This window comes from Oncorhynchus clarkii, chromosome 9, assembly GCF_045791955.1.
Source record: "Oncorhynchus clarkii lewisi isolate Uvic-CL-2024 chromosome 9, UVic_Ocla_1.0, whole genome shotgun sequence".
In the NCBI taxonomy this organism is placed as follows: domain Eukaryota; kingdom Metazoa; phylum Chordata; class Actinopteri; order Salmoniformes; family Salmonidae; genus Oncorhynchus; species Oncorhynchus clarkii.
Window position 1 is genome coordinate 2,098,695 of NC_092155.1, and position 27,875 is coordinate 2,126,569.

The window sequence follows — 27,875 nt, forward strand, 5'->3', positions numbered from 1 at the left end:
TACAGACACCTTAGCACAAATACATTTAAACTCAGTTTTTCTCAACTCCTGATATTTAATCCTAGTAAACTTTCCCTGTCTTAGGTCAGTCAGGATCACCACTTTATTTTAAGAATGTGAAATGTCAGAAGATTAGTAGACAGAATGATTTATTTCAGGTTTTATTTCTTTCATCACATTCCCCGTGTCAAGTGTCAGTGTGCAGAAGGTAGGACAGAGTCAGGCGCAGGACACAGAGCTGAGTAAGAAAATGACTTTACTCGAATAAATCACAAAATAATTCCACTCAGGGAAAATACTCCAGCTCACAGAAATAGCGAACACTTAACAAAGAACAATCACGCACAAAACCATGTTGGAACCAGAGGGTTAAATAGGGAATAAATGATGATGTAATGGGAACCAGGTGTGTCCAATCAAGACAAAACAAATGGACAATGAAACGTAGTTCGGTGGCGGCTAGAAAGCCGGTGACTTCGACAACCGAACGTTGCTTCTGCGGAAGTCGTGACACCCAGTTTGTCAGAAGTTTACATACACTCAATTAGTATTTGGTAGCATTGCCTTTAAATGGTTTAACTTGGATCAAACATTGTCTGTCTGTCTTCACTGCTGAGTACACAGGGTCTGGAATGACCTTCTGACCTGTGTCTCTGTCTGTCTGTCTTCATCGCTGAGTAGACAGGGTCTGGAACGACGTTCTCTGAAAGAAACACGTAAACAGTTTACAACTAGTGACATGTTAAAAACAGGGTAAAAACATATTTACTTCAGAAAGACGACATTATTTAGGGGAGTGTTGTTGGTCTCTCCCTTCTTCCTACCTCTCGTCCTGTTGTGTTGTCTCTTCTCTGTGTGGTTGATGTCAGCATAGGTCACATCACCTGGACCAGATCCACCTGGAACTAAACACAGGAGAGAGAGAGGATATTAACACAGACTGGACCAGATCCACCTGGAACGAAACACAGGAGAGAGAGGATATTAACAGAGACTGGACCAGATCCACCTGGAACTAAACACAGGAGAGAGAGGATATTAACACAGACTGGACCAGATCCACCTGGAACTAAACACAGGAGAGAGAGAGAGAGGATATTAACACAGACTGGACCAGATCCACCTGGAACGAAACACAGGAGAGAGAGGATATTAACAGAGACTGGACCAGATCCACCTGGAACGAAACACAGGAGAGAGAGGATATTAACAGAGACTGGACCAGATCCACCTGGAACTAAACACCTGGACCAGCTGAGAGAGGATAGTCACATTAACACAGACTGGACCAGCTGAGAGAGGATAGTCATATTAACACAGACTGGACCAGCTGAGAGAGGATATTAACACAGACTGGACCAGCTGAGAGAGGATAGTCACATTAACACAGACTGGACCAGCTGAGAGAGGATAGTCACATTAACACAGACTGGACCAGCTGAGAGAGGATAGTCACAGACTGGACCTGATTTGGTGCTGATGTAAATTCACCTGAGAGAGGTTTGTAGCATGATGTACATACATCAACAGCATCCTCTCGGACACTCTAGACTCACTCCAATATGCATACCGCCCCAACAGGTCCACAGCAATCTCAATCGCACTTTACACTTCCCTTTCCCACCTGGACAATAAGATAATAACCTATATAAGAATGTTGTTCATTGACTACAGCTGAGCGTTCAACACCATAGTGCCCTCTAAGCTTATCAAAAAGCTAAGGACCCTGGGACTAAACACCTCCCTCTACCCCTGGATCCTGAACTTCCTGACGGGCCTCCACCAGGTGGTAAGGGTAGGCAACAACACGTCTGCCACGCTGAGCCTCAACAACCTCTCCCTCAATGTGAGCAAGACAAAGGAGCTGATCATGGACTACAGAAAAAGGCGGGCCGAACAGGCCCCCATAACAACGACGGGGCTGTAGATGAGCGTGTCGAGAGTTTCAAGTTCCTTGGTGTCCACATCACCAACAAACTATTATCGTCCAAACATACCAAGACAGTCGTGAAGAGAGCACGACAAAACCTTTTCCCCCTCAGGAGACTGAAAAGATTTGGCATAGGTCCCCAGATTCTCAAAAGGTCCTACAGCTGCACCATTGAGTGCATCCTGACCTGTTGCATCACCGCCTGGTATGGCAACTGCTCGGGATCTGACCGTAAGGCGCTACAGAGGGTAGTGCGAACGGCCCAGTACATCACAGGACCTATATGTCACGACTTCTTCCGAAGTCGGCCCCTCTCCTTGTTCTTTACCCGTTTTGTGTTTGTGTCCTACAGACCAGGTTCCCAGAATGTGAAGGCAGACGCACTGTCCCGGCTATATGACACAGAGGAGCGGCCCATGGATCGGACTCCTATTCTCCCGGCCTCCTGCCTGATAGCGCCGGTCATGTGGGAGCTGGACGCGGACATTGAGCAGGCGTTGCGTACAGAGCCCGCCCCCCTCCAGTGTCCCGTCGGGCGTCTGTACGTTCCATCTGCTGTCCGTGACCAGTTGATCTATTGGGCCCACACATCACCGTCCTCTGGTCATCCGGGGATCAGTCGGACGGTGCGCTGTCTGACTTGGAAGTACTGGTGGCCCACCTTGGCTAAAGACGTAAGGGTTTATGTTTTCTCCTGCTCTGTGTGCCCAGTGTAAGGCTCCTAGACACCTGCCTAGAGGTAAGCTACATCCCCTACCCGTTCCACAACGACCTTGGTCACACCTGTCAGTGGATTTTCTAACTGATCTTCCTCCTTCACAGGGAAACACCACGATCCTGGTCGTTGTGGATCGTTTTTCTAAGTCCTGTCGTCTCCTCCCTCTGCCCGGTCTCCCTAAAGCCCTACAAACTGCGGAGGCCCTGTTTACTCACGTCTTCCGGCACTACGGGGTGCCTGAGGATATAGGACTGGGGTGTCTGATCTAGGTCCCCAGTTCACTGGAGGGCGTTCATGGAACACTATATACTAGGCGGTGTCAGAGGAAAGCCCATAAAATTGTCAGAGATTCCAGTCCCCCAAGTTATAGTCTGTTGTCTCTGCTACCACACGGCTGGCTGTACCGGAGCACCATGTCTTGGACCAAAAGGCTCCTCAAAAGCTACTAAGCTGAACAATAAATAAAATAACAACCAGACAACTTACATTGACCCCCCCCCCCCCCCCTCCCTTTTTTCCACTGCTGCTACTTGCTGTTTATTATATATATGCATAGTCACTTCACCCCTACCGGAATGTACAGATTACCTCAAGTAGTACCCTTGCACACTGAGTCGGTACCGGTGCCCACTGTATATAACCTCGTTATTGTTGTTATTTTTGTGTTACTATTTATTATTACTATGTATTTAGCTGGTACACTTTTTCTTAACTCTTCTTGAACTGCACTGTTGGTTAAGGGCTTGAAAGTAAGCATTTCACAGTCAGGTCTACACTTGAGGTATTAGGCGCAGGTGACGAATAAAGTTTGATTTGATTTGAGATCTAAAGACACTTAAAATACCAGCTTTAATCAGTCATAATACATGAGCTGTATGTTGGAGTGTTATACTGTATTACAGTATCTGTGGTGGTATAGTGTTATATACAGTATTACAGTACCTGTGGTGGTATAGTGTTATACAGTATTACAGTACCTGTGGTGTTATAGTGTTATACAGTATTGCAGTACCTGTGGTGTTATAGTGTTATAAAGTATTACAGTACCTGTGGTGTTATAGTGTTATTCAGTACTACAGTACCTGTGGTGTTATACAGTACTACAGTACCTGTGGTGTTATAGTGTTATACAGTACTACAGTACCTGTGGTGTTATAGTGTTATACAGTATTACAGTACCTGTGGTGTTATAGTGTTATACAGTATTACAGTACCTGTGGTGTTATAGTGTTATACAGTATTACAGTACCTGTGGTGTTATAGTGTTATACAGTATTACAGTACCTGTGGTGTTATAGTGTTATACAGTATTGCAGTACCTGTGGTGTTATAGTGTTATACAGTACTACAGTACCTGTGGTGTTATAGTGTTATACAGTATTACAGTACCTGTGGTGTTATAGTGTTATACAGTATTACAGTACCTGTGGTGTTATAGTGTTATACAGTACTACAGTACCGGTGGTGTTATACAGTATTACAGTACCTGTGGTGTTATAGTGTTATAAGGTTTTACAGTACCTGTGGTGTTATAGTGTTATACAGTATTACAGTACCTGTGGTGTTAGTGTTATACAGTATTACAGTACCTGTGGTGTTATAGTGTTATACATTACTACAGTACCTGTGGTGTTGGAGGTCTTCACTGCAGAGTAGACTGTATCAGCTCCTGGAGAATTCTCTGGAGGAGACAAGACAACGGGTTAAAGACATAAAGACATTGTACTGTGTGTGTGTGTGTGTGTGTGTGTGTGTGTGTGTGTGTGTGTGTGTGTGTGTGTGTGTGTGTGTGTGTGTGTTTGTTGAACGTGTGTGATTTTATGTTTGTATGTGTGTGGACGTGTTTATCTATAATTGAAGACCAGAAGTCCCCACAAGAAATGTAAACAAACACAAATTTGACTAAATAAGGACATTTTGTTGGTTCCCCCAAGGTCAGAAGCTGTTTCTATGCAATTTTAGGGTTAGGGTTAGGGTTAGGAGCTAGGATTAGGGTTAGGGTTAGGATCTAGGGTTAGGTTTAGGAGCTAGGGTTAGGGTTAGGATCTAGGGTTAGGGTTAGGGTTAGGATCTAGGGTTAGGGTTAGGAGCTAAGGTTAGTTTTAGGGTTAGGGATAGGAGCTAGGGTTTGGGTTAATTAACTTCTTGACCATACTTGAGACGCAGACGTCTCAAGTATGCCCCTGGAAATGCAAATGCGCTACGCTAAATGCTAAATGTACTCGTTACAACTCAATCTTTGATCAAAATTCACAAGCAGGGTATTGAATTAAAGCTACACTCGTTGTGAACCTAGCCAGCAAGTCAGATTTTTAAAATGCTTTTCGGCGAAAGCATGAGAAGCTATTATCTGATAGCATGCACCCCCCAAAATGCCAGCACGACACGTAAACAACAGATTTTGCGGTAGCCGGCGCTACCCAAAACGCAGAAATAAAATATAAAACATTCATTACCTTTGACGAGCTTCTTTCTTGGCACTCCTATATGCCCCATAAACATCACTATTGGGTCTTTTTTTCGTTTAAATCGGTCCATATATACCCAAAATAGCTTTGTATGGAAGCTGTGTCATTCAGAAAAAAACATCGTTTTTAAACGCTGCGTAATTTTTTTAAATTAAAAAAGTCGACGATAAACTTTCACAAAACACTTCGAAATCCTTTTGTAATCCAACTTTAGGTATTAGTAAACGTTTATAATCTATCAAAATGATTACAGGGCGATGTATTTTCAATAGGTCTTCACTTGCAAAACAATGGCTGATAATGTCTTCATCAACTACATCCGGGTGAAGACTGGGAAAATGGATGCCAGATAGATGGATTTTCCAACAATTAATTCAATTGAAAATGACGACAATGGCGACATCGTGTGGAATTTGTATGAATTGCAGGCAGGTCGATATTAAATTCTGTTCTCTTTTAACAACTCGTGGAAGTGACTTATGGAAATTATTTTTAGCTTTCAGAGAGCAGTTTTTCTTGCGTTTTTCAATGAAACACACAATCTGTTATAGTCACAGCCGTGATTTAACCAGTTTTATAAACTTCAGAGTGTTTTCTATCCACACATACTAATCATATGCATATACTATATTCCTGGCATGAGTAGCAGGATGCTGAAAAGTTGCGCGATTTTTAACAGAATTTTCGAAAAAGGAGGGGGTAGAAGTAAGTAAGTAAAGAGCTAGTGTTAGTTGTACTGTTAGGGTTAGGAACTAGAGTTAGGGTTAGGGTTAGTTTTAGGGTTAGGGCTAGGCGCTAGGGTTAGTTTTAGGGTTAGGGTTAGGAGCTAGGGTTAGTTTTAGGGTTAGTGCTGGGGTTAGGGTTAGGGTTAGTTTTAAGGTTAGGGTTAGGAGCTAGTGTTAGTGGGTTAGGGTTAGGAGCTAGGGATAGTTTTAGGGATAGTTTTAGGGTTAGGGTTTTATAGTATTACAGTACCTGTGGTGTTATAGTGTTATACAGTATTACAGTACCTGTGGTGTTATAGTGTTATACAGTATTACAGTACCTGTGGTGTTATAGTGTTATACAGTATTACAGTACCTGTGGTGTTGGAATGTTATACAGTATGACAGTAACTGTGGTGTCATAGTGTTATACAGTACTACAGTACCTGTGGTGTTATAGTGTTATACAGTATTACAGTACCTGTGGTGTTATACAGTACTACAGTACCTGTGGTGTTATAGTGTTATACAGTATTACAGTACCTGTGGTGTTATAGTGTTATTCAGTACTACAGTACCTGTGGTGTTATACAGTACTACAGTACCTGTGGTGTTATAGTGGTATGCAGTACTACAGTACCTGTGGTGTTATAGTGTTATACAGTATTACAGTACTTGTGGTGTTATAGTGTTATACAGTCCTACAGTACCTGTGGTGTTATACAGTATTACAGTACCCGTGGTGTTATAGTGTTATACAGTACTACAGTACCTGTGGTGTTATAGTGTTATACAGTATTACAGTACCTGTGGTGTTATAGTGTTATACAGTATTACAGTACCTGTGGTGTTATAGTGTTATACAGTACTACAGTACCTGTGGTGTTATAGTGTTATACAGTATTACAGTACCTGTGGTATTATAGTGTTATACAGTATTACAGTACCTGTGGTGTTATGGTGTTATACAGTACTACAATACCTGTGGTGTTGGAGGTTTTCACTGCAGAGTAGACTGGATCAGCTCCTGGAGACTTCTCTGGAGGAGACGAGACAACGGGTTAAAGACATAAAGACATTGTACTGTGTGTGTGTGTGTGTGTGTGTGTGTGTGTGTGTGTGTGTGTGTGTGTGTGTGTGTGTGTTTGTTGAACGTGTGTGATTTTATGTTTGTATGTGTGTGGACGTGTTTATCTATAATTGAAGACCAGAAGTCCCCACAAGAAATGTAAACAAACACAAATTTGACCAAATAAGGACATTTTGTTGGTTCCCCCAATTTCAGAAGCTGTTTCTATGCAATTTTAGGGTTAGGGTTATAGTTAGGAGCTAGGATTAGGGTTAGGGTTAGGATCTAGGGTTAGGTTTAGGAGCTAGGGTTAGGTTTAGGGTTAGGGTTAGAATCTAGTGTTAGGGTTAGGGTTAGGAGCTAGGGTTAGTGTTAGGGTTAGGGTTTGAATCTAGTGTTAGGGTTAGGGTTAGGAGCTAGGGTTAGTTTTAGGGTTAGGGTTAGGAGCTAGGATATGGGTTAGGGTTAGGGTTAGGAGCTAGGGTTAGGGTTAGGGTTATGAGCTAGAGTTCGTTTTAGGGTTAGGGATAGGAGCTAGGGTTTGGGTTAAGAGCTAGGGTTAGTTTTAGGGTTAGGGTTAGGAGCTAGGATATGGGTTAGGGTTAGGGTTAGGAGCTAGGGTTAGGGTTAGGGTTATGAGCTAGAGTTTGTTTTAGGGTTAGGAGCTAGGGTTAGGGTTAGGAGCTAGGGTTAATTTTAGAGTTAGGGTTAGGTTTTGGGGGGAAGGTTAGGTTTAGGAGCTAGGATTTATTTTAGGGTTAGGGTTAGGTTTCGGGGTTAAGGTTAGGGTTAGACAAAATACGATTTTGAATGGGACTGAATTTTGTGTCCCCACAAGGTTATTTGTACAAGAGTCTCTTTGTATATTTACCTCTCCTTCTCCTGGTTTCTGGGTCCTGTGTGATTCTGACGTCTGCATACGTAACATCTCTGGGTTCAGCTGCTACATCTTTGTTCCTCTTGCAGAACAGGACCAGTAGAATGATCAGAGAGATGGAGAGAGCAGCCACCAACCCAGACACAAACAGAGGGAGGATGAGAGGGGTGGGAGAGGAGGATGAGCCAGAGCCCCCATCTTGAAAAACATCACAGTAAAAAGTTACAAACTGTGATCTGATTAATATTATTTATTATTACATATTTATTACTTCTATAAGAATATTCCAAAGATTAATACACAATGCAGAGATGACGAGAGGGTGAGAGGTCAATACAGTAGTTTTTTTTGTAATAAGGGATTAATGCAGAGACATGGGAGGAATTTGTCTACATATTCAACCTGAAATAGGATACTTGTTATTTGGCCACTGGCACAATTTTATTTTCAAGGAATTCAAATTGGTCAACCACAGGCTAGTTATATACTACATCCTGTCCCTTTGTACACATGAGAGAATCACCGGAGAGCATCACTAGCTCCTAACCCCACTGAGCATCACTAGCTCCTAACCCCACTGAGCATCACTGAGGACAGGGCAGGGTGACCATCTAACCTAGTGGTTAGAGCGTTGGACCAGTAACCGAAAGGTTGCAAGATCAAATCCTTGAGCTGACATGGTACAAATCTGTCGTTCTGAACAAGGCAATTAACCCACTGTTCCTAGGCCGTCATTGAAAATAAGAAGTTGTTCATAAACTGACTTGCCCAGTTAAATACTGATAAAAAAATATTTGAAAAAAACGGTTTTTCTCCCCTTGATTTGCTTTGGGGTCTGTGTTATTGAAGAATATCATCAACTGCTAACACTTCTAATGACCATGCAGGGATTATAAGAACACAAACAAGTACTTGGGAGGCTAGATGGTGCACTGTCCTTCTCTCAGCACACATCAAAGCTGCAGTCTAGACTTAGTTTCCTCTATCGTAATCGCTCCTCTTTCACCCCAGCTGCCAAACTAACCCTGATTCAGATGACCATCCTACCCATGCTAGATTACAGAGACATAATTTATAGATCAGCAGGTAAGGGTCCCCGCAAAAGGCCTAATGCTTTTTGGTAGACAATCATTGTAAATAAGAATTAGTTCTTTACTGACTTGCCTAGATAAATAAAAGGTTAAATAAAAAATAAATAAATACAAATGAATGTGAAGAAGAAGAATTCTTCTCAAGAGAAGAAAAAAAAAGAAGAAACAGATAATCTGAATGTCAAGGTTTCTCATATTCTCACCTGTCACAGTCATCCAGCTCTCTGGTGATTCCCCTTCAGAGTTGGTACACTTGTAGAGTCCTTCATCTGACTTGGATACTGCAGGGATGGTCATCTCTCCTGTAGTCTCAGTCCTGATGAGGGATCCATCTTTGTAGAAATCAGCTGTGAGGTCAGAGGGAGTTCCCTGATATCTGCAGCGCAGAGTCACAGAATCTCCCTCAGTCACAGGAAGGGCAGGGCTCTCCAGGATCACAGCTCCAGCTGTATATAATATATAAACATCATATATAAAACAGGTCTCTCCAGGATCACAGCTCCAGCTGTATATAATATATAAACAGGTCTCTCCAGGATCACAGCTCCAGCTGTATATAATATATAAACATCATATATAAACAGGTCTCTCCAGGATCACAGCTCCAGCTGTATATAATATATAAACAACATATATAAACAGGTCTCTCCAGGATCACAGCTCCAGCTGTATGTAATATATAAACAGGGCTCTCCAGGATCACAGCTCCAGCTGTATATAATATATAAACATCATATATAAACAGGTCTCTCCAGGATCACAGCTCCAGCTGTATATAATATATAAACATCATATATAAACAGGTCTCTCCAGGATCACAGCTCCAGCTGTATGTAATATATAAACAGGGCTCTCCAGGATCACAGCTCCAGCTGTATATAATATATAAACATCATATATAAACAGGTCTCTCCAGGATCACAGCTCCAGCTGTATATAATATATAAACATCATGCACAGTTCCAGTCAAATGTTTGGACACACCTACTCATTCAAGGGTTTTTCTTTATTTTTACTATTTTCTATATTGTAAAATAATAGTGAAGACATCAAAACTATGAAATAACAGATGTGGAATCATGTAGTAACCCAAAAAAGTGTTAAAAAAATTAAAATATATTTTTCACCCTTTAGCCTTTGCCTTGATGACAGCTCTTGGCATTCTCTCAACCAGCTTCACCTGGAATGCTTTTTCAACAGTCTTTTTTTATTTATTTATTTTATTTAACCTTTATTTAACTAGGCAAGTCAGTTAAGAACATATTCTTATTTATAATGATGGCCTACCCCGGCAAAACCCGGACGATGCTGGGCCAATTGTGCGACACCCTAAGGTACTGCCAATCAGGGCCAGATGTGATACAGCTTGGATTTGAACCAGGGACTGTAGTGACACCTCTTTCACTGAGATGCCAAGCCTTAGACCGCTGTGCCACTCAGGAACCCCCCAACTCTTGAAGGAGTTCCCACATATGCTGAGCACTTTTTGGCTGCTTTTCCTTTACTCTGCGGTCCAACTCATCCCAAACCATCTCAATTGGGTTGAGGTCGGGTGATTGTGGAGGCCAGGTCATCTGATGCAGCACTCCATCACTCTCCTTCTTGGTCAAATAGCTCTTACACAGCCTGGAGGTGTATTTTGGGTCATTGTCCTGTTGAAAAACAAATGATAGTCCCACTAAGCACAAACTAGATGGGATGGCAAATTGCTGCAGAATGCTGTGGTAGCCATGCAGGTTAAGTGTGCCTCGAATTCTAAATAAATCACTGACAGTGCCAGCAGCAAAGCACACCAACACCATCGCACCTCCGCCTCCATGCTCCATGGTGGGAACCACACATACCGAGATCATCCGTTCACCTACTCCGCGTCTCACAAAGACATGGCGATTGGAACCAACAATATCAAATTTGGACCCAAAGGACAGATTTCCACCTGTCTAATGTCCATTGATCGTGTTTCTTGGCCCAAGCAAGTCTCTTCCTCTTATTTGTGTCCTTTAGTAGTGGTTTCTTTGCAGCAATTTGACCATGAAGGCCTGATTCACGCAATCTCCTCTGAACAGTTACTTGAACTCCGTGAAGCATTTTTTTAGGCTGCAATCTGAGGTGCAGCTAACTCTAATTAACTTATCCTCTGCAGCAGAGGTAACTCTGGGTCTTCCATTCCTCTGGTGGTCCTCATGAGAGCCAGTTTCAAGATAGCGCTTGATGGTTTTTGCGACTACACTTGAAGAAACTTTCAAAGTTCTTGAAATTTTCCAGATTTGACTGACCTTCATGTCTTAAAGTATTGATGGACTGTCGTTTCTCTTTGCTTATTTGAGCTGTTCTTGCCATAATATGGACTTGGTCTTTTACCAAATAGGGCTATCTTCTGTATACCACCACTACCTTGTCACAACACAATGGATTGGCTAAAATTCATTAAAAAAATTTAGGGCTGCAATCCCGTTAACGGGATCAATATGACAACAGCCAGTGAAAGTGCAGGGCGCCAAAATCAAATTCAATTCAAATTCAAATTCAAAACAACAAAAATCTCATAATGAAAATTCCTCAAGCATACAAGTATTTTACACCATTTTAAAGATAGAATTCTCGTTAATCCAGCCACAGTGTCTGATTTAAAAAATGCTTTACAGCAGAAAGCACCACAAACGATTATGTTAGATCACCACCAAGCCACAGAATAAACACAGCCATATTTCCAGCCAAAGAGAGGAGTCACAAAAAGCACAAATAGAGATAAAAATTAATCACTAACCTTTGATGATCTTCATCAGATGACACTCATATGACTTCATGTTCAGTATTTCCAAAAACATCCGGTGATATTTTACAAAAATACTCATTATAAATGTTGATGAAAATACAATTGTTGGAAATATAGATATCCTTAATGCAACCGCTGTGTCAGATTTTTTTAAAAACTTTATGGAAAAAGCAAACCATGCAATAATATGAGACAGCGCTCAGAAAAAAAAAATATCCGCCATGTTGGAATCAAAAATCAGAAATTATTATAAACATTATAAACATTATAAATATTCCCTTACCTTTAATGATCTTCATCAGAATGCACTCCTAGGAATCCCAGGTCCACAATAAATGCTTGATTGTTTCGATAATGTCCATCATTTATGTCCAAATAGATCCTATTGTTATGGTGTTTAGTACACAAATCCAAACGCTCGTGCAGGTCAAGCCAAACGTCGGACGAAAAGTTCAAAAGTTATATAACAGTCCGAAGAAACATGTCAAACTAATTATAGAATCAATCTTTAGGAAGTTTTTATCATAAATGTTCAATAAAGTTCCAACCGGAGAATTCCTATGTCCTTAGAGAAGCAATGGAACGCAGGTCGCTATCATGTGAATTGCGCCTGACCAGCACTTGGCACTCGGCCAGACACCTGACTCATTCTGCTCTCCTACAGCCCCACATCACAGTAGAAGCCTCATTCAAGTTTCTAAAGACTGTTGACATCCAGTGGAAGCCCTAGGAAGTGCAACTTGATCCATATACCACTGTGTATTCAATAGGGGCTGGGTTGAAAATCGACCAACCTCAGATTTGCCACTTCCTGTTTGGATTTTTTGTCAGGTTTTGCCTGCCATATGAGTTCTGTTATACTCACAGACATCATTCAAACAGTTTTCTATCCAAATGTACTAATACTATGCATATATTAGCAACTGGGACTGAGGAGCAGGCCGTTTACTCTGGGCACCTCAGGGCACCTTTCATCCAAGATACTCAATACTGCCCCTGCAGCCCTAAGAAGTTTTAAGAAGGAAAGAAATTCCACAAATTAACGTTTTAACTTATGAAGGTGGTTGAGAGAATGCCAAGCGTGTGGAAAGCTCTCATCAAAGCAAAGGGTGAATACTTTGAAGAATCTCCAATATAAAATATATTTTGATTTGTTTGAAACCAGTTGCGACGAGCAAACCCAGATCTGGTTTTCTATTTATAGACCTAAGCTCATTACCATAACGCAATGTTAACTATTCATGAAAATCGCAAATGAAATGAAATAAATATGCCATCTCTCAAGCTTAGCCTTTTGTTAACAACACTGTCATCTCAGATTTTCAAAATATGCTTCTCAACCATAGGAAAACAATCATTTGTGTAACAGTAGCTAGCTAGCATAGCATTTAGAGTTAGCATTAGCATTAGCAATCAGCAGGCAACATTTTCACAAAAACCAGAAAAGCATTCAAATAAAATAATTTACCTTTGAAGAACTTCAGATGTTTTCAATGAGGAGACTCTGTTAGATAGCAAATGTTCAGTTTTTCCTGAAAGATTATTTGTTTAGGAGAAATCGCTCCGTTTGGTGCGTCACGTTTGGCTACCAAAAAAAACCGAAAATCCAGTCATCAAAACGCCAAACTTTTTTCCAAATTAACTCCATAATATCGACTGAAACATGGCAAACGTTGTTTAGAACCAATCCTCAAGGTGTTTTTCACATATCTCTTCGATGATATATCATTCGTGGAAGTGTGCTTTCTGTCCTGAATCCCAGGAGAAAATGCCCGCAACTGAAGATTGCGCACCAATTTAGACAAAGGACACCGGGCGGACCCCTGGAAAATGTAGTCTCTTATGGCCAATCTTCCAATGATATTCCTACAAATACGTCACAATGCTGCAGACATCTTGAAGAAACGACAGAAAGCGCAGGCTCGTTCCTGGAGCATTCACAGCCATATAAGGAGACATTGGAAAACAGAGCTTCAGAAATTCTGCTCATTTCCTGTTTGAGGTTTCATCTTGGTTTCGCCTGTAGAATGAGTTCAGTGGCACTCACAGATAATATCTTTGCAGTTTTGGAAACGTTAGACTGTTTTCTTTCCAAAGCTGGAAATTATATGCATAGTCGAGCATCTTTTCGTGACAAAATATTGCGCTTAAAACGGGCACGTTTTTTTATCCAATAATGAAATAGCGCCCCCATAGATTCAACAGGTTAATACTTTTGTTGGTTATTACATGATTCCATATGTGTTATTTCATAGTTTTGATGTCTTCACTATTATTCTACAATGTAGAAAATAGTAAAAATAAAGAAAAACCCTGGAATGACTAGGTGTGTCCAAACTTTTGACTGGTTCTGTATAAACAGGTCTCTCCAGGATCACAGCTCCAGCTGTGTATAATATATAAACATCATATATAAACATAACATCAGCTATCTGAAACCAGATGAACCACTAAACACAATAATGTTAGTAGATGGTGTTTGTGGACATACCATGTACTGTGATGTTGACAGCATTGCTGTGTTCTCCAGACCCAGACTCACACCAGTACACTCCACTGTCTGATGGTATTAGTGACACAATGCATGAAGACCCTTGTGGTTTTCCCCAGTCAATATTACACTCTGAAAAGGTTCCTCTCCCTGTGTTCCTCACCACGCTCCATCCAGCAGAGTTCCCCTGAACCTCACAGCTCAGAGAGACAGACTCAAATTCAAAGAATTGAGATCTGTCAGGACTGACATTCAGAGAGGCTGGAAGAGAGAGATCAAAGAATGAAAGAGAGAGAGAGAGGGATGGAGAGAGATAGAGTGATAAGGGGAGAGAGATAAAGAGAGTTGCATTGTCTAAAGTAAAGTATTAAATGAAGGCCCTCAAGAGCAGTAGTGCCTGTATTGGCACAGAGATGCAGAAGGGTTGGTGCAGAGGAAGGTGTAATATTATACTGCCAACCATATTAGAACAATCTACTACTTCTTCTCTACTTCTTACCATAGAACAATCTACTACTTCTTCTCTGCTTCTTACCATGGAACAATCTACTACTTCTTCTCTACTTCTTACCATAGAACAATCTACTACTTCTTCTCTACTTCTTACCGTTACTAGACTCTATCATTAATATGAGAAAAGATCCAGATCAGTAGAGACCAAGTAGAGACCATTTCACCCTAAGAGAAACAACCCTCAAACACAACACACACTATACTGACCTTGGTCTGACCGGAGGTTAATCTGTGCGTTTTGAAATGGCCATAGAGTCTCTAACAGAGCATATTTTCCATTTAGAAAGACACAGTATAAATGTAACCCACCAACTAGATTTTTGATTATAATATTTGTCAACACTCAAATGTCCTATTTTTTTTATTTAACCTTTTTTAGTAGCTAGGCAAAAAAGTTAAGAACAAATTCTTATTTACAATGATGGCCTAGAAACAGAGGGATAACTGCCTTGTTCAGTGGCAGAACAACAGATGTTTACCTTGTCAGCTCAAGGATTTGAACTAGCAACTTTTCAGTTATTGGCCCAACACTTTAACCACTGGGCTACCTGCTGGTTATTGGCCCAACACTTTAACCACTGGGCTACCTGCTGGTTACTGGCCCAACACTTTAACCACTAGGCTACCTGCTGGTTACTGGCCCAACACTTTAACCACTAGGCTACCTGCTGGTTACTGGCCCAACACTTTAACCACTGGGCTACCTGCTGGTTACTGGCCCAACACTCTAACCACTAGGCTACCTGCTGGTTATTGGCCCAACACTTTAACCACTGGGCTACCTGCTGGTTACTGGCCCAACACTTTAACCACTGGGCTACCTGCTGGTTATTGGCCCAACACTTTAACCACTAGGCTACCTGCTGGTTACTGGCCCAACACTTTAACCACTGGGCTACCTGCTGGTTATTGGCCCAACACTTTAACCACTGGGCTACCTGCTGGTTACTGGCCCAACACTTTAACCACTAGGCTACCTGCTGGTTACTGGCCCAACACTATAACCACTAGGCTACCTGCTGGTTATTGGCCCAACACTCTAACCACTAGGCTACCTGCTGGTTATTGGCCCAACAATTTAACCACTAGGCTACCTGCTGGTTATTGGCCCAACACTTTAACCACTAGGCTACCTGCTGGTTACTGGCCCAACACTCTAACCACTAGGCTACCTGCTGGTTACTGGCCCAACACTTTAACCACTAGGCTACCTGCTGGTTATTGGCCCAACACTTTAACTACTAAGCTACCTGCTGGTTATTGAACCAACACTTTAACCACTAGGCTACCTGCTGGTTATTGGCCCAATGCTCTAACCACTAGGCTACCTGCTGGTTACTGGCCCAACACTTTAACCACTAGGCTACCTGCTGGTTATTGGCCCAACACTTTAACTACTAAGCTACCTGCTGGTTATTGGCCCAACACTTTAACCACTAGGCTACTTGCTGGTTATTGGCCCAACACTTTAACCACTAGGCTACCTGCTGGTTATTGGCCCAATGCTCTAACCACTAGGCTACCTGCTGGTTCCTGGCCCAACACTTTAACCACTAGGCTACCTGCTGAAGGAGATGGTGTAGCAGAGCAGCAAAGTTTAGTTTATTTACTATTTAAAATATACATCATTAGATGAAAGTCCCAACTGAAATTTGACACCTAAAATATTCTAGGTGTGCACCATAGCCTGGCCTTGCCATAGAGACAGACAAATATACATACTCAGTGACCATAACCTGTCCATAGAGACAGACCAATGTACAGACTCAGTGTCATTTTATAATAGAGACAGTAGATCTAGCTGGTCTTTCATTATATATTAGAGACAGTAGATCTAGCTGGTCTGTCATAATATAATATAGACAGTAGACCTAGCTGGTCTGTCATAATATAATAGAGACAGTAGATATAGCTGGTCTGTCATAATGTAATAGAGACAATAGATCTAGCTGGTCTGTCATAATATAATAGAGACAGTAGATTTAGCTGGTCTGTCATAATATAATAGAGACAGCAGATCTAGCTGGTCTGTCATAATATAATAGAGACAATATATCTAGCTGGTCTGTCATAATATAATAGAGACAATATATCTAGCTCCAGATTTTATCCTAGTCTTTCATAATAGAGACAATATATCTAACTCTAGATTATATCCTAGTCTTTCATAATAGAGACAATATATCTAACTCTAGATTATATCCTAGTCTTTCATAATAGAGACAATATATCTAACTCTAGATCATATCCTAGTCTCATAATAGAGACAATATATCTAACCCTAGATTATATCCTAGTCTTTCATAATAGAGACAATATATCTAACTCTAGATTATATCCTAGTCTTTCATAATAGAGACAATATATCTAACTCTAGATTATATCCTAGTCTTTCATAATAGAGACAATATATCTAACTCTAGATTATATCTAGAGACTATCACTACCCTATTGTTTCACTCCCACAGGGTTATAGTTATATAGTTAGTTATATAGTTATAGTTATATAGTTAGTTATATAGTTATAGTTATATAGTTAGTTATATAGTTATAGTTATCTGGTTAGTTATATAGTTATAGTTATATTTATATAGTTATAGTTATATAGTTATAGTTATAGTTATATAGTTAGTTAAATAGTTATAGTTATATAGTTAGTTATATAGTTAGTTATATAGTTAGTTATATAGTTATAGTTATATAGTTAGTTATATAGTTATAGTTATATAGTTATAGTTATTTAGTTATAGTTATATAGTTATAGTTATATAGTTAGTTATATAGTTAGTTATATAGTTAGTTATATAGTTATAGTTATATAGTTAGTTATATAGTTATAGTTATATAGTTATAGTTATTTAGTTATAGTTATATAGTTATAGTTATTTAGTTATAGTTATATAGTTATAGTTATATAGTTAGTTATATAGTTATAGTTATATAGTTAGTTATATAGTTAGTTATATAGTTATAGTTATATAGTTATAGTTATATAGTTAGTTATATAGTTAGTTATATAGTTATAGTTATATAGTTATAGTTATATGGTTAGTTATATAGTTATAGTTATATAGTTATAGTTATATAGTTATAGTTATATAGTTAGTTATATAGTTATAGTTATATAGTTAGTTATATAGTTAGTTATATAGTTATAGTTATATAGTTAGTTATATAGTTATAGTTATATAGTTAGTTATATAGTTAGTTATATAGTTATAGGTATATAGTTAGTTATATAATTATAGTTATATGGTTATAGTTATATAGTTATAGTTATATAGTTAGTTATATAGTTATAGTTATATATTTAGTTATATAGTTATAGTTATATAGTTATAGTTATATAGTTATAGTTATATAGTTAGTTATATAGTTAGTTATATAGTTATAGTTATATAGTTAGTTATATAGCTATAGTTATATAGTTAGTTATATAATTATAGTTATATGGTTATAGTTATATAGTTATATAGTTAGTTATATAGTTATCTATATCTATACAGTTAGTTATATAGTTAGTTATATAGTTATAGTTATATAGTTAGTTATATAGTTATAGTTATATAGTTAGTTATATAGTTATAGTTATATAGTTAGTTATATAGTTAGTTATATAGTTATAGTTATATAGTTATAGTTATATAGTTAGTTATAGTTATATAGTTATAGTTATATAGTTAGTTATATAGTTAGTTATATAGTTAGTTATATAGTTATAGTTATATAGTTATAGTTATATAGTTAGTTATAGTTATATAGTTATAGTTATATAGTTAGTTATATAGTTAGTTATATAGTTATAGTTATATAGTTAGTTATATAGTTAGTTATATAGTTAGTTATATAGTTATAGTTATTTAGTTATAGTTAGTTATATAGTTATAGTTATTGTTAACATGTATCTATTTGAGTCTGTATCTCACATCACAGAGTACCATGTTCTACCCTGTGATGTGTTGCAGGTGAGAGCAGCTGGAAAAGGTGGAGATTCTTTATGGCACCTTCGTTACTAAGAGAATAAGGACTGGAGACTGACATGAAGTCACAACCAATGAAGAGACAGGAAGACATGTTACTATTATAGAACAGGTGATGAATATAGAGAAATGTTACTATTATGGAACAGGTGATGAATATAGAGAAATGTTACTATTATAGAACAGGTGATGAATATAGAGAAATGTTACTATTATAGAACAGGTGATGAATATAGAGAAACGTTACTATTATAGAACAGGTGATGAATACAGAGAAATGTTACTATTATAGAACAGGTGATGAATATAGAGAAATGTACTCACCTCCACCTTGTCCGAGGCTACAGTATACCAGTGTACTCAACAGCACTGAAACACACAGAGAGAACTATCACTATGATACATGATGTAAACACTGAAACACACAGAGAGAACTATCACCATGGTACATGATGTAAACACTGAAACACACACAGAGAGAACTATCACTATGGTACATGATGGAAACACTGAAACACACAGAGAGAACTATCACTATGGTACATGATGGAAACACACAGAGAGAACTATCACTATGGTACATAATGTAAACACTGAAACACACAGAGAGAACTATCACTATGGTACATAATGTAAACACTGAACCACACAGAGAGAACTATCACCATGGTACATGATGTAAACACTGAAACACACAGAGAGAACTATCACTATGGTACATGATGTAAACACTGAAACACACAGAGAGAACTATCACTATGGTACATGATGTAAACACTGAAACACACAGAGAGAACTATCACTATGGTACATGATGTAAACACTGAAACACACAGAGAGAACTATCACTATGGTACATAATGTAAACACTGAAACACACAGAGAGAACTATCACTATGGTACATGATGTAAACACTGAAACACACAGAGAGAACTATCACTATGGTACATGATGGAAACACTGACACACAGAGAGAACTATTACTATGGTACATGATGGAAACACTGAAACACACAGAGAGAACTATCACTATGGTACATGATGTAAACACTGAAACACACAGAGAGAACTATCACCATGGTACATGATGTAAACACTGAAACACACAGAGAGAACTATCACTATGGTACATGATGTAAACACTGAAACACACAGAGAGAACTATCACTATGGTTCATGATGGAAACACTGAAACACACAGAGAGAACTATCACTATGGTACATAATGGAAACACTGAGCTGCACCACAGATATTAATTTCCTTAATAGTCTATTAACACATTCTTGTGTGAATCTTATTAACATACTGCAAAAATTCCCATCAAAATCCGTAAATTTAAGAGATCTGTGTTTTTGCATCGGCTGTGTTGCAATCCTCAGCATCAGACTATGTTGGACTTCCACATCTGTGTGGAATGGCACTCTACAACTCCCACAAGTCTCGTGGAAAGGGGAGACTCAGTTACAGACTAATATGACCAACTATCCCAACTATGGAAAGGGGAGAATCTCAGCTACAAACTAATATGACCCCCTATGGAAAGAGGAGACTCAGCTACAAACTAATATGACCCCACCATGGAAAGAGGAGACTCAGCTACAAACTAATATGACCCCACTATGGAAAGAGGAGACTCAGTTACAAACTAATATGACCCCACCATGGAAAGAGGAGACTCTCAGCTACAAACTAATATGACCCCACTGTGGAAAGAGGAGACTCTCAGATACAAACTAATATGACCCCACCATGGAAAGAGGAGACTCTCAGCTACAAACTAATATGACCCCACTATGGAAAGGGGAGACTCATACAAATGAATGGTAGTATGGAGATATATATAGATATTAAACCTTCATCTGAAGGTAACCTATACAAATTAATGGAAGCATGGATATTTTTTTATTTATTTTTATTTCACCTTTATTTAACCAGGTAGGCTAGTTGAGAACAAGTTCTCATTTACAACTGCGACCTGGCCAAGATAAGGCATAGCAGTGTGAACAGACAACACAGAGTTACACATGGAGTAAACAATTAACAAGTCAATAACACAGTAGAAAAAAAAGAGTCTATATACATTGTGTGCAAAAGGCATGAGGAGGTAGGCGAATAATTACAATTTAGCAGATTAACACTGGAGTGATAAATGATCAGATGGTCATGTACAGGTAGAGATATTGGTGTGCAAAAGAGCAGAAAAGTAAATAAATATAAACAGTATGGGGATGAGGTAGGTAAATTGGGTGGGCTGTTTACCGATAGACTATGTACAGCTGCAGCGATCGGTTAGCTGCTCAGATAGCAGATGTTTGAAGTTGGTGAGGGAGATACAAGTCTCCAACTTCAGCGATTTTTGCAAATATCGTTTTGTGCCAACAAAAATAAGGGGTTAAATATCTGTCCCAAAAACTAAAATGTGTCCTGAGCTTTCTTATATGAAATGTGTCCTGAGCTTTCTCATCCCGTTGGGGATGAATCAGAATTAGTTAGGTAACATTGATAAATGAGATGTTTTATTTACATAATACTGCTTATGTGAGATATTTGTCATTAGGGTGTCTTCTTTTGGATAATACTGTTGGCAGTTTGCAGTTATCCCTTCTCTGCTAGGGCTTAGTCACTACGAGCCCAGAGAGGGGAGAGGTCAAGCTTGTCTTCATACGTCAATGTATCTGCATTAAACCATGTGATGCTATGAAGAATATCAGAAGGGGAGGAGGACAGAATGGAGGCTTGTCTTCTTATGGGAATGTGTCTGTAACTATTGTATGTCCCCTCTGAGGTTGCCCTTATCTTGATCTAATATATGACCTAAGAGGCTCACTGTCTCGGTGATCTTGTCCAGGAGGAGATGTATTTGAGATGGGAGTATCTAGAATTGACAATTGATATATGCCATTGGATGAGGTAATGGTTTGGTCCTAAGTGGTACCAAGAACGAGATAGGAACTTCGTTTAGGAGACCAAACTGAACGATAATTTATAGCTAATGCTATCTGGCTATGGGATACTCCTCTGTCAAGTAAAAGGTTCTTTGTGAACTGTTCCTGAGATCTGTGTTTCGTCATGTGAGTTGAGATGGGTGTGAGTCTTGGCTATAAATGATACTAAGAACTGTTTTGTAAGCACTCTCAGAGAATTCATTTATAGACGCTGAATTGATCTGAGAGTCACATGGCTATGGTGAAGCTCATATAATTAAAGATGGACTTTATAATATATATTTGACTTGTGTGTGGTTTGCTCTCTCATTATTTGGTAATAAAGGAAATTTCCTCAACAGACCCGATTCAGGAAATGTCGCAGGTCACAACTTCACAGGACTGTAAAAATGGTTTTTATGAAAATGCGTTTTTTTTGGCAGAAACGCCTTCTTGAACATGTGAACTTTCATGTGCCTTATTAACAAACGTGTATGCTGTCTGGAAATATGAATACAATTGTTAAATTATGAGCCTAGTTGGTTAAGCAACAGAAAAAGTTAGCAGCCTTCCCACTAGCCATGATTGGCTGGGATAATGAGTGGTCTGTACATGCCGAGAGAAGAGTTCAGATTAGTCTGCTATATAGAAGGCTTCTATCTATTTCAGCTCGTCAGTCTGTGTTGGTAATCCTGTCGAATGCAGGGAAAAAAAGTATTGTGTAGTGGAGCTGCATAAGTGTTGATTTCCACTTTCTGGAGGATCAAGTTTTGAAATCAGTGGAATTTGAGTATGATATCTAAGGAGATGGAGAAAACACCTGTCTCCGGATTACATCTTCAAACTAAGGGCAACCGTGGTATGACATTCCTGATAGGGAGACGTGTCCACCATGCACGATGATGATAAGATAGTCTAGCGTTAGCTCGCTACATTTTCAGATATTACTGTTGACTAAACCTATTCCATTCAAATTTGCACAACCGCGGCATTCAAACAAGGCTGCAATAAAAACTAATTGGACTGTAGCGACTGTGTTGGCATCGAAATCTGGGGTGTGAACTGCGTTTCTATTCAAGCATTGATTGATATGTTAATGGCCCGATAGTATTGGAGAAATATAGAAAAAAACGGACTCCTCTGACGCTGTATGTTAAATTGTGAAGTGTCACACCCGCCATTTTTAAAAACAACCGATGGAGTTCATTGCCTTCTTCAATCATGCAGAGACAGGCAGCACGATGGTCTTGTCATTGATTTTGCTGGAAAGGGAAGAAATTGTGCTTTACAATGGTATTCGTATTACAGTTGACCTGGAAGTATTACGTTTTTTTGGGGGCGCTAAAATAAGGTACATTTTACATTACAACGAGATGTACAAAAGATTGTTAGCTAACTATTAATCACGTTTTAAGGTAAGACCCATGTGCAGACCGTGACGAAGTAATACAAGTTTAATATTTGAACAAGGGCAGGAAAAAGGACAGGTCAAGGGCAGGCAGAGGTCAGTAATCCAGAGCAGTGGGGCAAAGGTACAGGATGGCAGGCAGGCAGAGGGCAGTAAATCCAGAGTGGTGGGGAAAAGGTACAGGATGGCAGGCAGACAGAGGGCAGTAATCCAGAGTAGTGTGGCAAAGGTACAGGATGGCAGGCAGGCAGAGGGCAGTAAATCCAGAGTGGTGGGGAAAAGGTACAGGATGGCAGGCAGACAGAGGGCAGTAATCCAGAGTGGTGGGACAAAGCTACAGGATGGCAGGCAGACAGAGGGCAGTAATCCAGAGTAGTGTGGCAAAGGTACAGGATGGCAGGCAGGCAGAGGGTAGTAATCCATAGTAGTGGGGCAAAGGTTACAGGATGGCAGGCAGAAAGAGGGCAGTAATCCAGAGTAGTGTGGCAAAGGTACAGGACGGCAGGTAGGCAGAGCTCAGTAATCCAGAGTAGTGGGGCAAAGGTACAGGATGGCAGGCAGGCAGAGCTCAGTAATCCAGAGTAGTGGGACAAAGGTACAGGATGGCAGGCAGGCAGAGCTCAGTAATCCAGAGTAGTGGGGCAAAGGTTCAGGATGGCAGGCAGGCAGAGGTCAGTAAGGCAGAGGTCAGTAATCTAGAGTAGTGGGGCAAAGGTTCAGGATGGCAGGCAGGCAGAGTTCAGTAATCCAGAGTAGTGGGGCAAAGGTACAGGACGCTAGGCAGGCAGGCTCAGGGTCAGGGTCAGGGCAGGCAGAATGGTCAAAACTGGGAAATCTAGAAAACAGGAACTTAGACAAGACAGAAGCAAGGGGGAAAACGCTGATAGGCTTGACGAACAAAACAAACTGGCAAAAGTCAAACACAGAACACGGGGATAACTACACTGAGGGTAATGGACTTCAGCAATCTGTAAGAACCGATGCTGGAGATGAGAAGCAGGTATGGAGAGTGAACGTTTAATTTTCCACAGATAAGGGATGGGACAGGAACAGCATCAGAACTGGGTAATACAAAGACATAACCTCACACTCAACGTCAGCAAAACTAAGGAGATGATTGTGGACTTCAGGAAACAGCAGAGGGAACACCCCCCTATCCACATCGATGGAACAGTAGTGGAGAGGGTAGCAAGTTTTAAGTTCCTCGGCGTACACATCACAGACAAACTGAATTGGTCCACCCACACAGACAGCATCGTGAAGAAGGCGCAGCAGCGCCTCTTCAACCTCAGGAGGCTGAAGAAATTCGGCTTGTCACCAAAAGCACTCACAAACTTCTACAGATGCACAATCGAGAGCATCCTGTCGGGCCGTATCACCGCCTGGTACGGCAACTGCTCCACCTACAACCGTAAGGCTCTCCAGAGGGTAGTGAGGTCTGCACAACGCATCACCGGGGGCAAACTACCTGCCCTCCAGGACACCTACACCACCCGATGTCACAGGAAGGCCATAAAGATCATCAAGGACAACAACCACCCGAGCCACTGCCTGTTCACCACGCTATCATCCAGAAGGCGAGGTCAGTACAGGTGCATCAAAGCTGGGACCGAGAGACTGAAAAACAGCTTCTATCTCAAGGCCATCAGACTGTTAAACAGCCACCACTAACATTGAGTGGCTGCTGCCAACACACTGACTCAACTCCAGCCACTTTAATAATGGGAATTTATGTAAAATATATCACTAGCCACTTTAAACAATTCTACTTAATATAATGTTTACATACCCTACATTATTTATCTCATATGTATACGTATATACTGTACTCTATATCATCTACTGCATCTTTTTGTAAAACATGTATCACTAGCCACTTTAAACTATGCCACTTTGTTTACATACTCATCTCATATGTATATACTGTACTCGATACCATTTACTGCATCTTGCCTATGCCGCTCTGTACCATCACTCATTCATATATCTTTATGTACATATTCTTTATCCCTTTACACTTGTGTGTATAAGGTAGTAGTTTTGGAATTGTTAGCTAGATTACTCGTTGGTTATTACTGCATTGTCGGAACTAGAATCACAAGCATTTCGCTACACTCGCATTAACATCTGCTAACCATGTGTATATGACAAATAAAATTTCATTTGATTTGATTTGACATACAACAATTAATGCTGAAGCAGGGAACAGCTCTGGGGAACAGACAGATATAGGGGCGGTAATGACACAGGTGATTGAGTCCAGGTGAGTGCAAAAAATCGCTGATGCACGTGACGAGGGAAGCAGGTGTGCGTAATGATGGTGGCAGGAGTGCGCAGTGCTGGGCAGCCTGGCACCCTCGAGGGAGCAGGCGTGACAACTATACACGTGTCTAATTTTGACAGACAGTGGTTCATTTCAAGCTAAAGTGTACTGTTAGCTAGCTATATGTCTTAAGCTAAAGTGTACTGTTAGCTAGCTAGCTAACGTTAACTGGCTGGCTCCCTAGCTGAAGTTATTATTCATTTCCCAGGGCCGTTTGCTGTTCTAGTTAGAGCCAAGATCGTCAAGTTATTAAACTATATAGATATTAAACTATCTAGATATTAAACCATGCAGATATTAACCTATATAGATATTTAAACATATAGATATTAAAACATATACATAAAACATATACATATTAAACGATATAGATATTAAACTATATAGATATTAAACTATATAGATTTTCAACTATATAGATATTAAACTATATAGATATTAAACTATATAGATATTAAACTATATAGATATTAAACTATATACATTTGAAGTCGGATGTTTACATACACCTTAGCCAAATACATATAAACTCAGTTTTTCACAATTCCTGACATTTAATCCTAGTAAAAAATGCCCTGTTTTAGGTCAGTTAGGATCACCACTTTACTTTAAGAATGTGAAATGTCAGAATAATAGAAGAGAGAATAATTTTTTTCAGCTTCACATTCCCAATAGGTCCGAAATTTACATACACGCAATTTGTACTTGGTGGTGTTGCCTTTAAATTGTTTAACTTGGGTCAAATCTATCAGGTAGCCTTCACAAGCTTCCCACATTAAGTTGGGTGAATTTTGGCCCATTCCTCCTGACAGTCAGGTTTGTAGGCCTCCGTGCTCACAAGCGCTTTTTCAGTTCTGCCCACAAATTTTCTATAGGATTGAGGTCAGGGCTTTGTTATGGCCACTCCAATACCTTGACTTTGTTGTCCCTAAGCCATTTTGCCACAACTTTGGAAGTCAATGTCCTTTTGGAAGACCCATTTGCGACCAAGCTTTAACTTCCTGACTGATGTCTGGAGATGGTGCTTCAATAATATCCACATCATTTTCCTGCCTCATGATGCCATCTATTTTGTGAAGTGGAACAGTCCCTCCTGGAGCAAAGCACCCCCACAACATGATACTGCCACCCCCATGCCTCACGGTTGGGGTGCTGCTCTTCAACTTGCAAGCATCCACCTTTTTCCTCCAAACATAACTATGGTCATTATGGCGAAACATTTCAATTTTTGTTTCATCAGACCATTTCTCTAAAAATGACCATCTTCGTCCCCATGTGCAGTTGCAGACCGTAGTCTGTTTTTTTTATGGCGTTTTTGGAGAAGTGGCTTCTTCCTTGCTGAATTGCCTTTCAGGTGATGTCGATATTGGACTCTGTGGAAATATATACTTTTGTTCCTGTCTCCTCCAGCATCTTCACAAGGTCCTTTGCTGATGTTCTGGGATTGATTTGCACTTTTTGCACTAAAGTACGTTCATCTCTAGGAGACAGAACGAGTCGGTATGACGGCTGGGTGGTCCCATGGTGTTTATGTAACAGATGTGAAATGGCTAGCTAGTTAGACAACAAATTTCCTTTTGTTCCATAAAGATATATTTTATTTCCAAAAACCTCTGTTAGTTTGGTGCGTAGGAATCCACCGGAAAGAGCGGTCACGACAACGCAGACAAAAATTCCAAGGCTTTTGTGGAGCGATGGGTAACGATGCTTCGAGGGTGACTGTTGACGTGTGCAGAGCATCCCTGGTTCGCGCCCAGGTCGGGGCGAGGGGACGGACGTAAAGTCTATCCTGTTACATTTATACTTGTGTGCTATTGTTAGTACAGATGAACGTGGTACCTTCAGGGGTTTGGAAATTGCTCCCAAGGATAAACCAGACGTGTGGAGGTCTGCAATTTTTTCTGAGGTCTTGGCTGATTTCTTTTGATTTTCCCATGATGTCAAGCAAAGAGGCACTGAGTTTGAAGGTAGGCCTTGAAATACATCCACAGGTACACTGTCAAATTGACTCAAATGATGTCAATTAGCCTGTCAGAAGCCTGTAAAGCCATGACATAATTTTCTGGAAATGTCCAAGCTGTTTAAAGGCACATTCAACTTAGTGTATGTAAACTTCTGACCCACTGGACTTGTGATACAGTGAATTGTAAGTGAAATAATCTGACTGCAAACAATTGTTGGGAAAATGACTTGTGTCATGCACAAAGCAGATGTCCTAACCGACTTTCCAAAACTATAGTTTGTTAACAAGAAATGTGGTGTGATTGAAAAACAAGTTTTAATGACTCCAACATGTGTAAATAAACTTTTGACTTCAACTGTAGATATTAAACAGATTTTAGCACGTATTAAACCATACAGATAATCATAAGATAGATGTGTTCCATCTCACCTGCCGACACACACACACGCACACACGCACACACACACACACACACACACACACACACACACACACACACACACACACGTACACACACACACACGTACACACACACACACACCTACACACACACACACACACACACACAGAGTACTTACAAATCTGCCAGCAGAGTGGTGTGAGTTCATCCTGTTCCATCCTGTCTTGCTTCTCAATGA

At 40.0% G+C, this 27,875-nt stretch overlaps 1 protein-coding gene across 1 annotated transcript; it reads right to left on the reverse strand.

Moving 5' to 3' along the window:
• Positions 1–213: 213 nt before the first annotated feature.
• On the reverse strand, positions 214–27,875 carry LOC139415757 (low affinity immunoglobulin gamma Fc region receptor III-A-like). Its single transcript, XM_071163836.1, has 9 exons — positions 27,816–27,875; positions 18,942–18,986; positions 14,125–14,385; positions 9,061–9,303; positions 7,761–7,964; positions 6,803–6,859; positions 4,273–4,329; positions 825–905; positions 214–703 (listed from the first exon to the last, which is right to left on the reverse strand). The coding sequence occupies exons 1-9, from the start codon at positions 27,853–27,855 to the stop codon at positions 576–578; spliced, it is 1,116 nt and encodes a 371-aa protein (XP_071019937.1). The 5' UTR covers positions 27,856–27,875; the 3' UTR covers positions 214–575.

What these genes read in the sequence shown, in the direction of transcription:
- LOC139415757 (XM_071163836.1), bottom strand. Translation starts at nt 27,855, where the DNA reads ATGGAACAGGATGAACTCACACCACTCTGCTGGCAGATTT. An exon ending in TAGCCTCGGACAAGGTGGAG is followed by an intron (nt 14,386 to 18,941) that starts GTGAGTACATTT and finishes TCTCTCTTCCAG; the next exon opens with CCTCTCTGAATGTCAGTCCT. An exon ending in ACAACACAACAGGACGAGAG is followed by an intron (nt 704 to 824) that starts GTAGGAAGAAGG and finishes TGTTTCTTTCAG; the next exon opens with AGAACGTCGTTCCAGACCCT.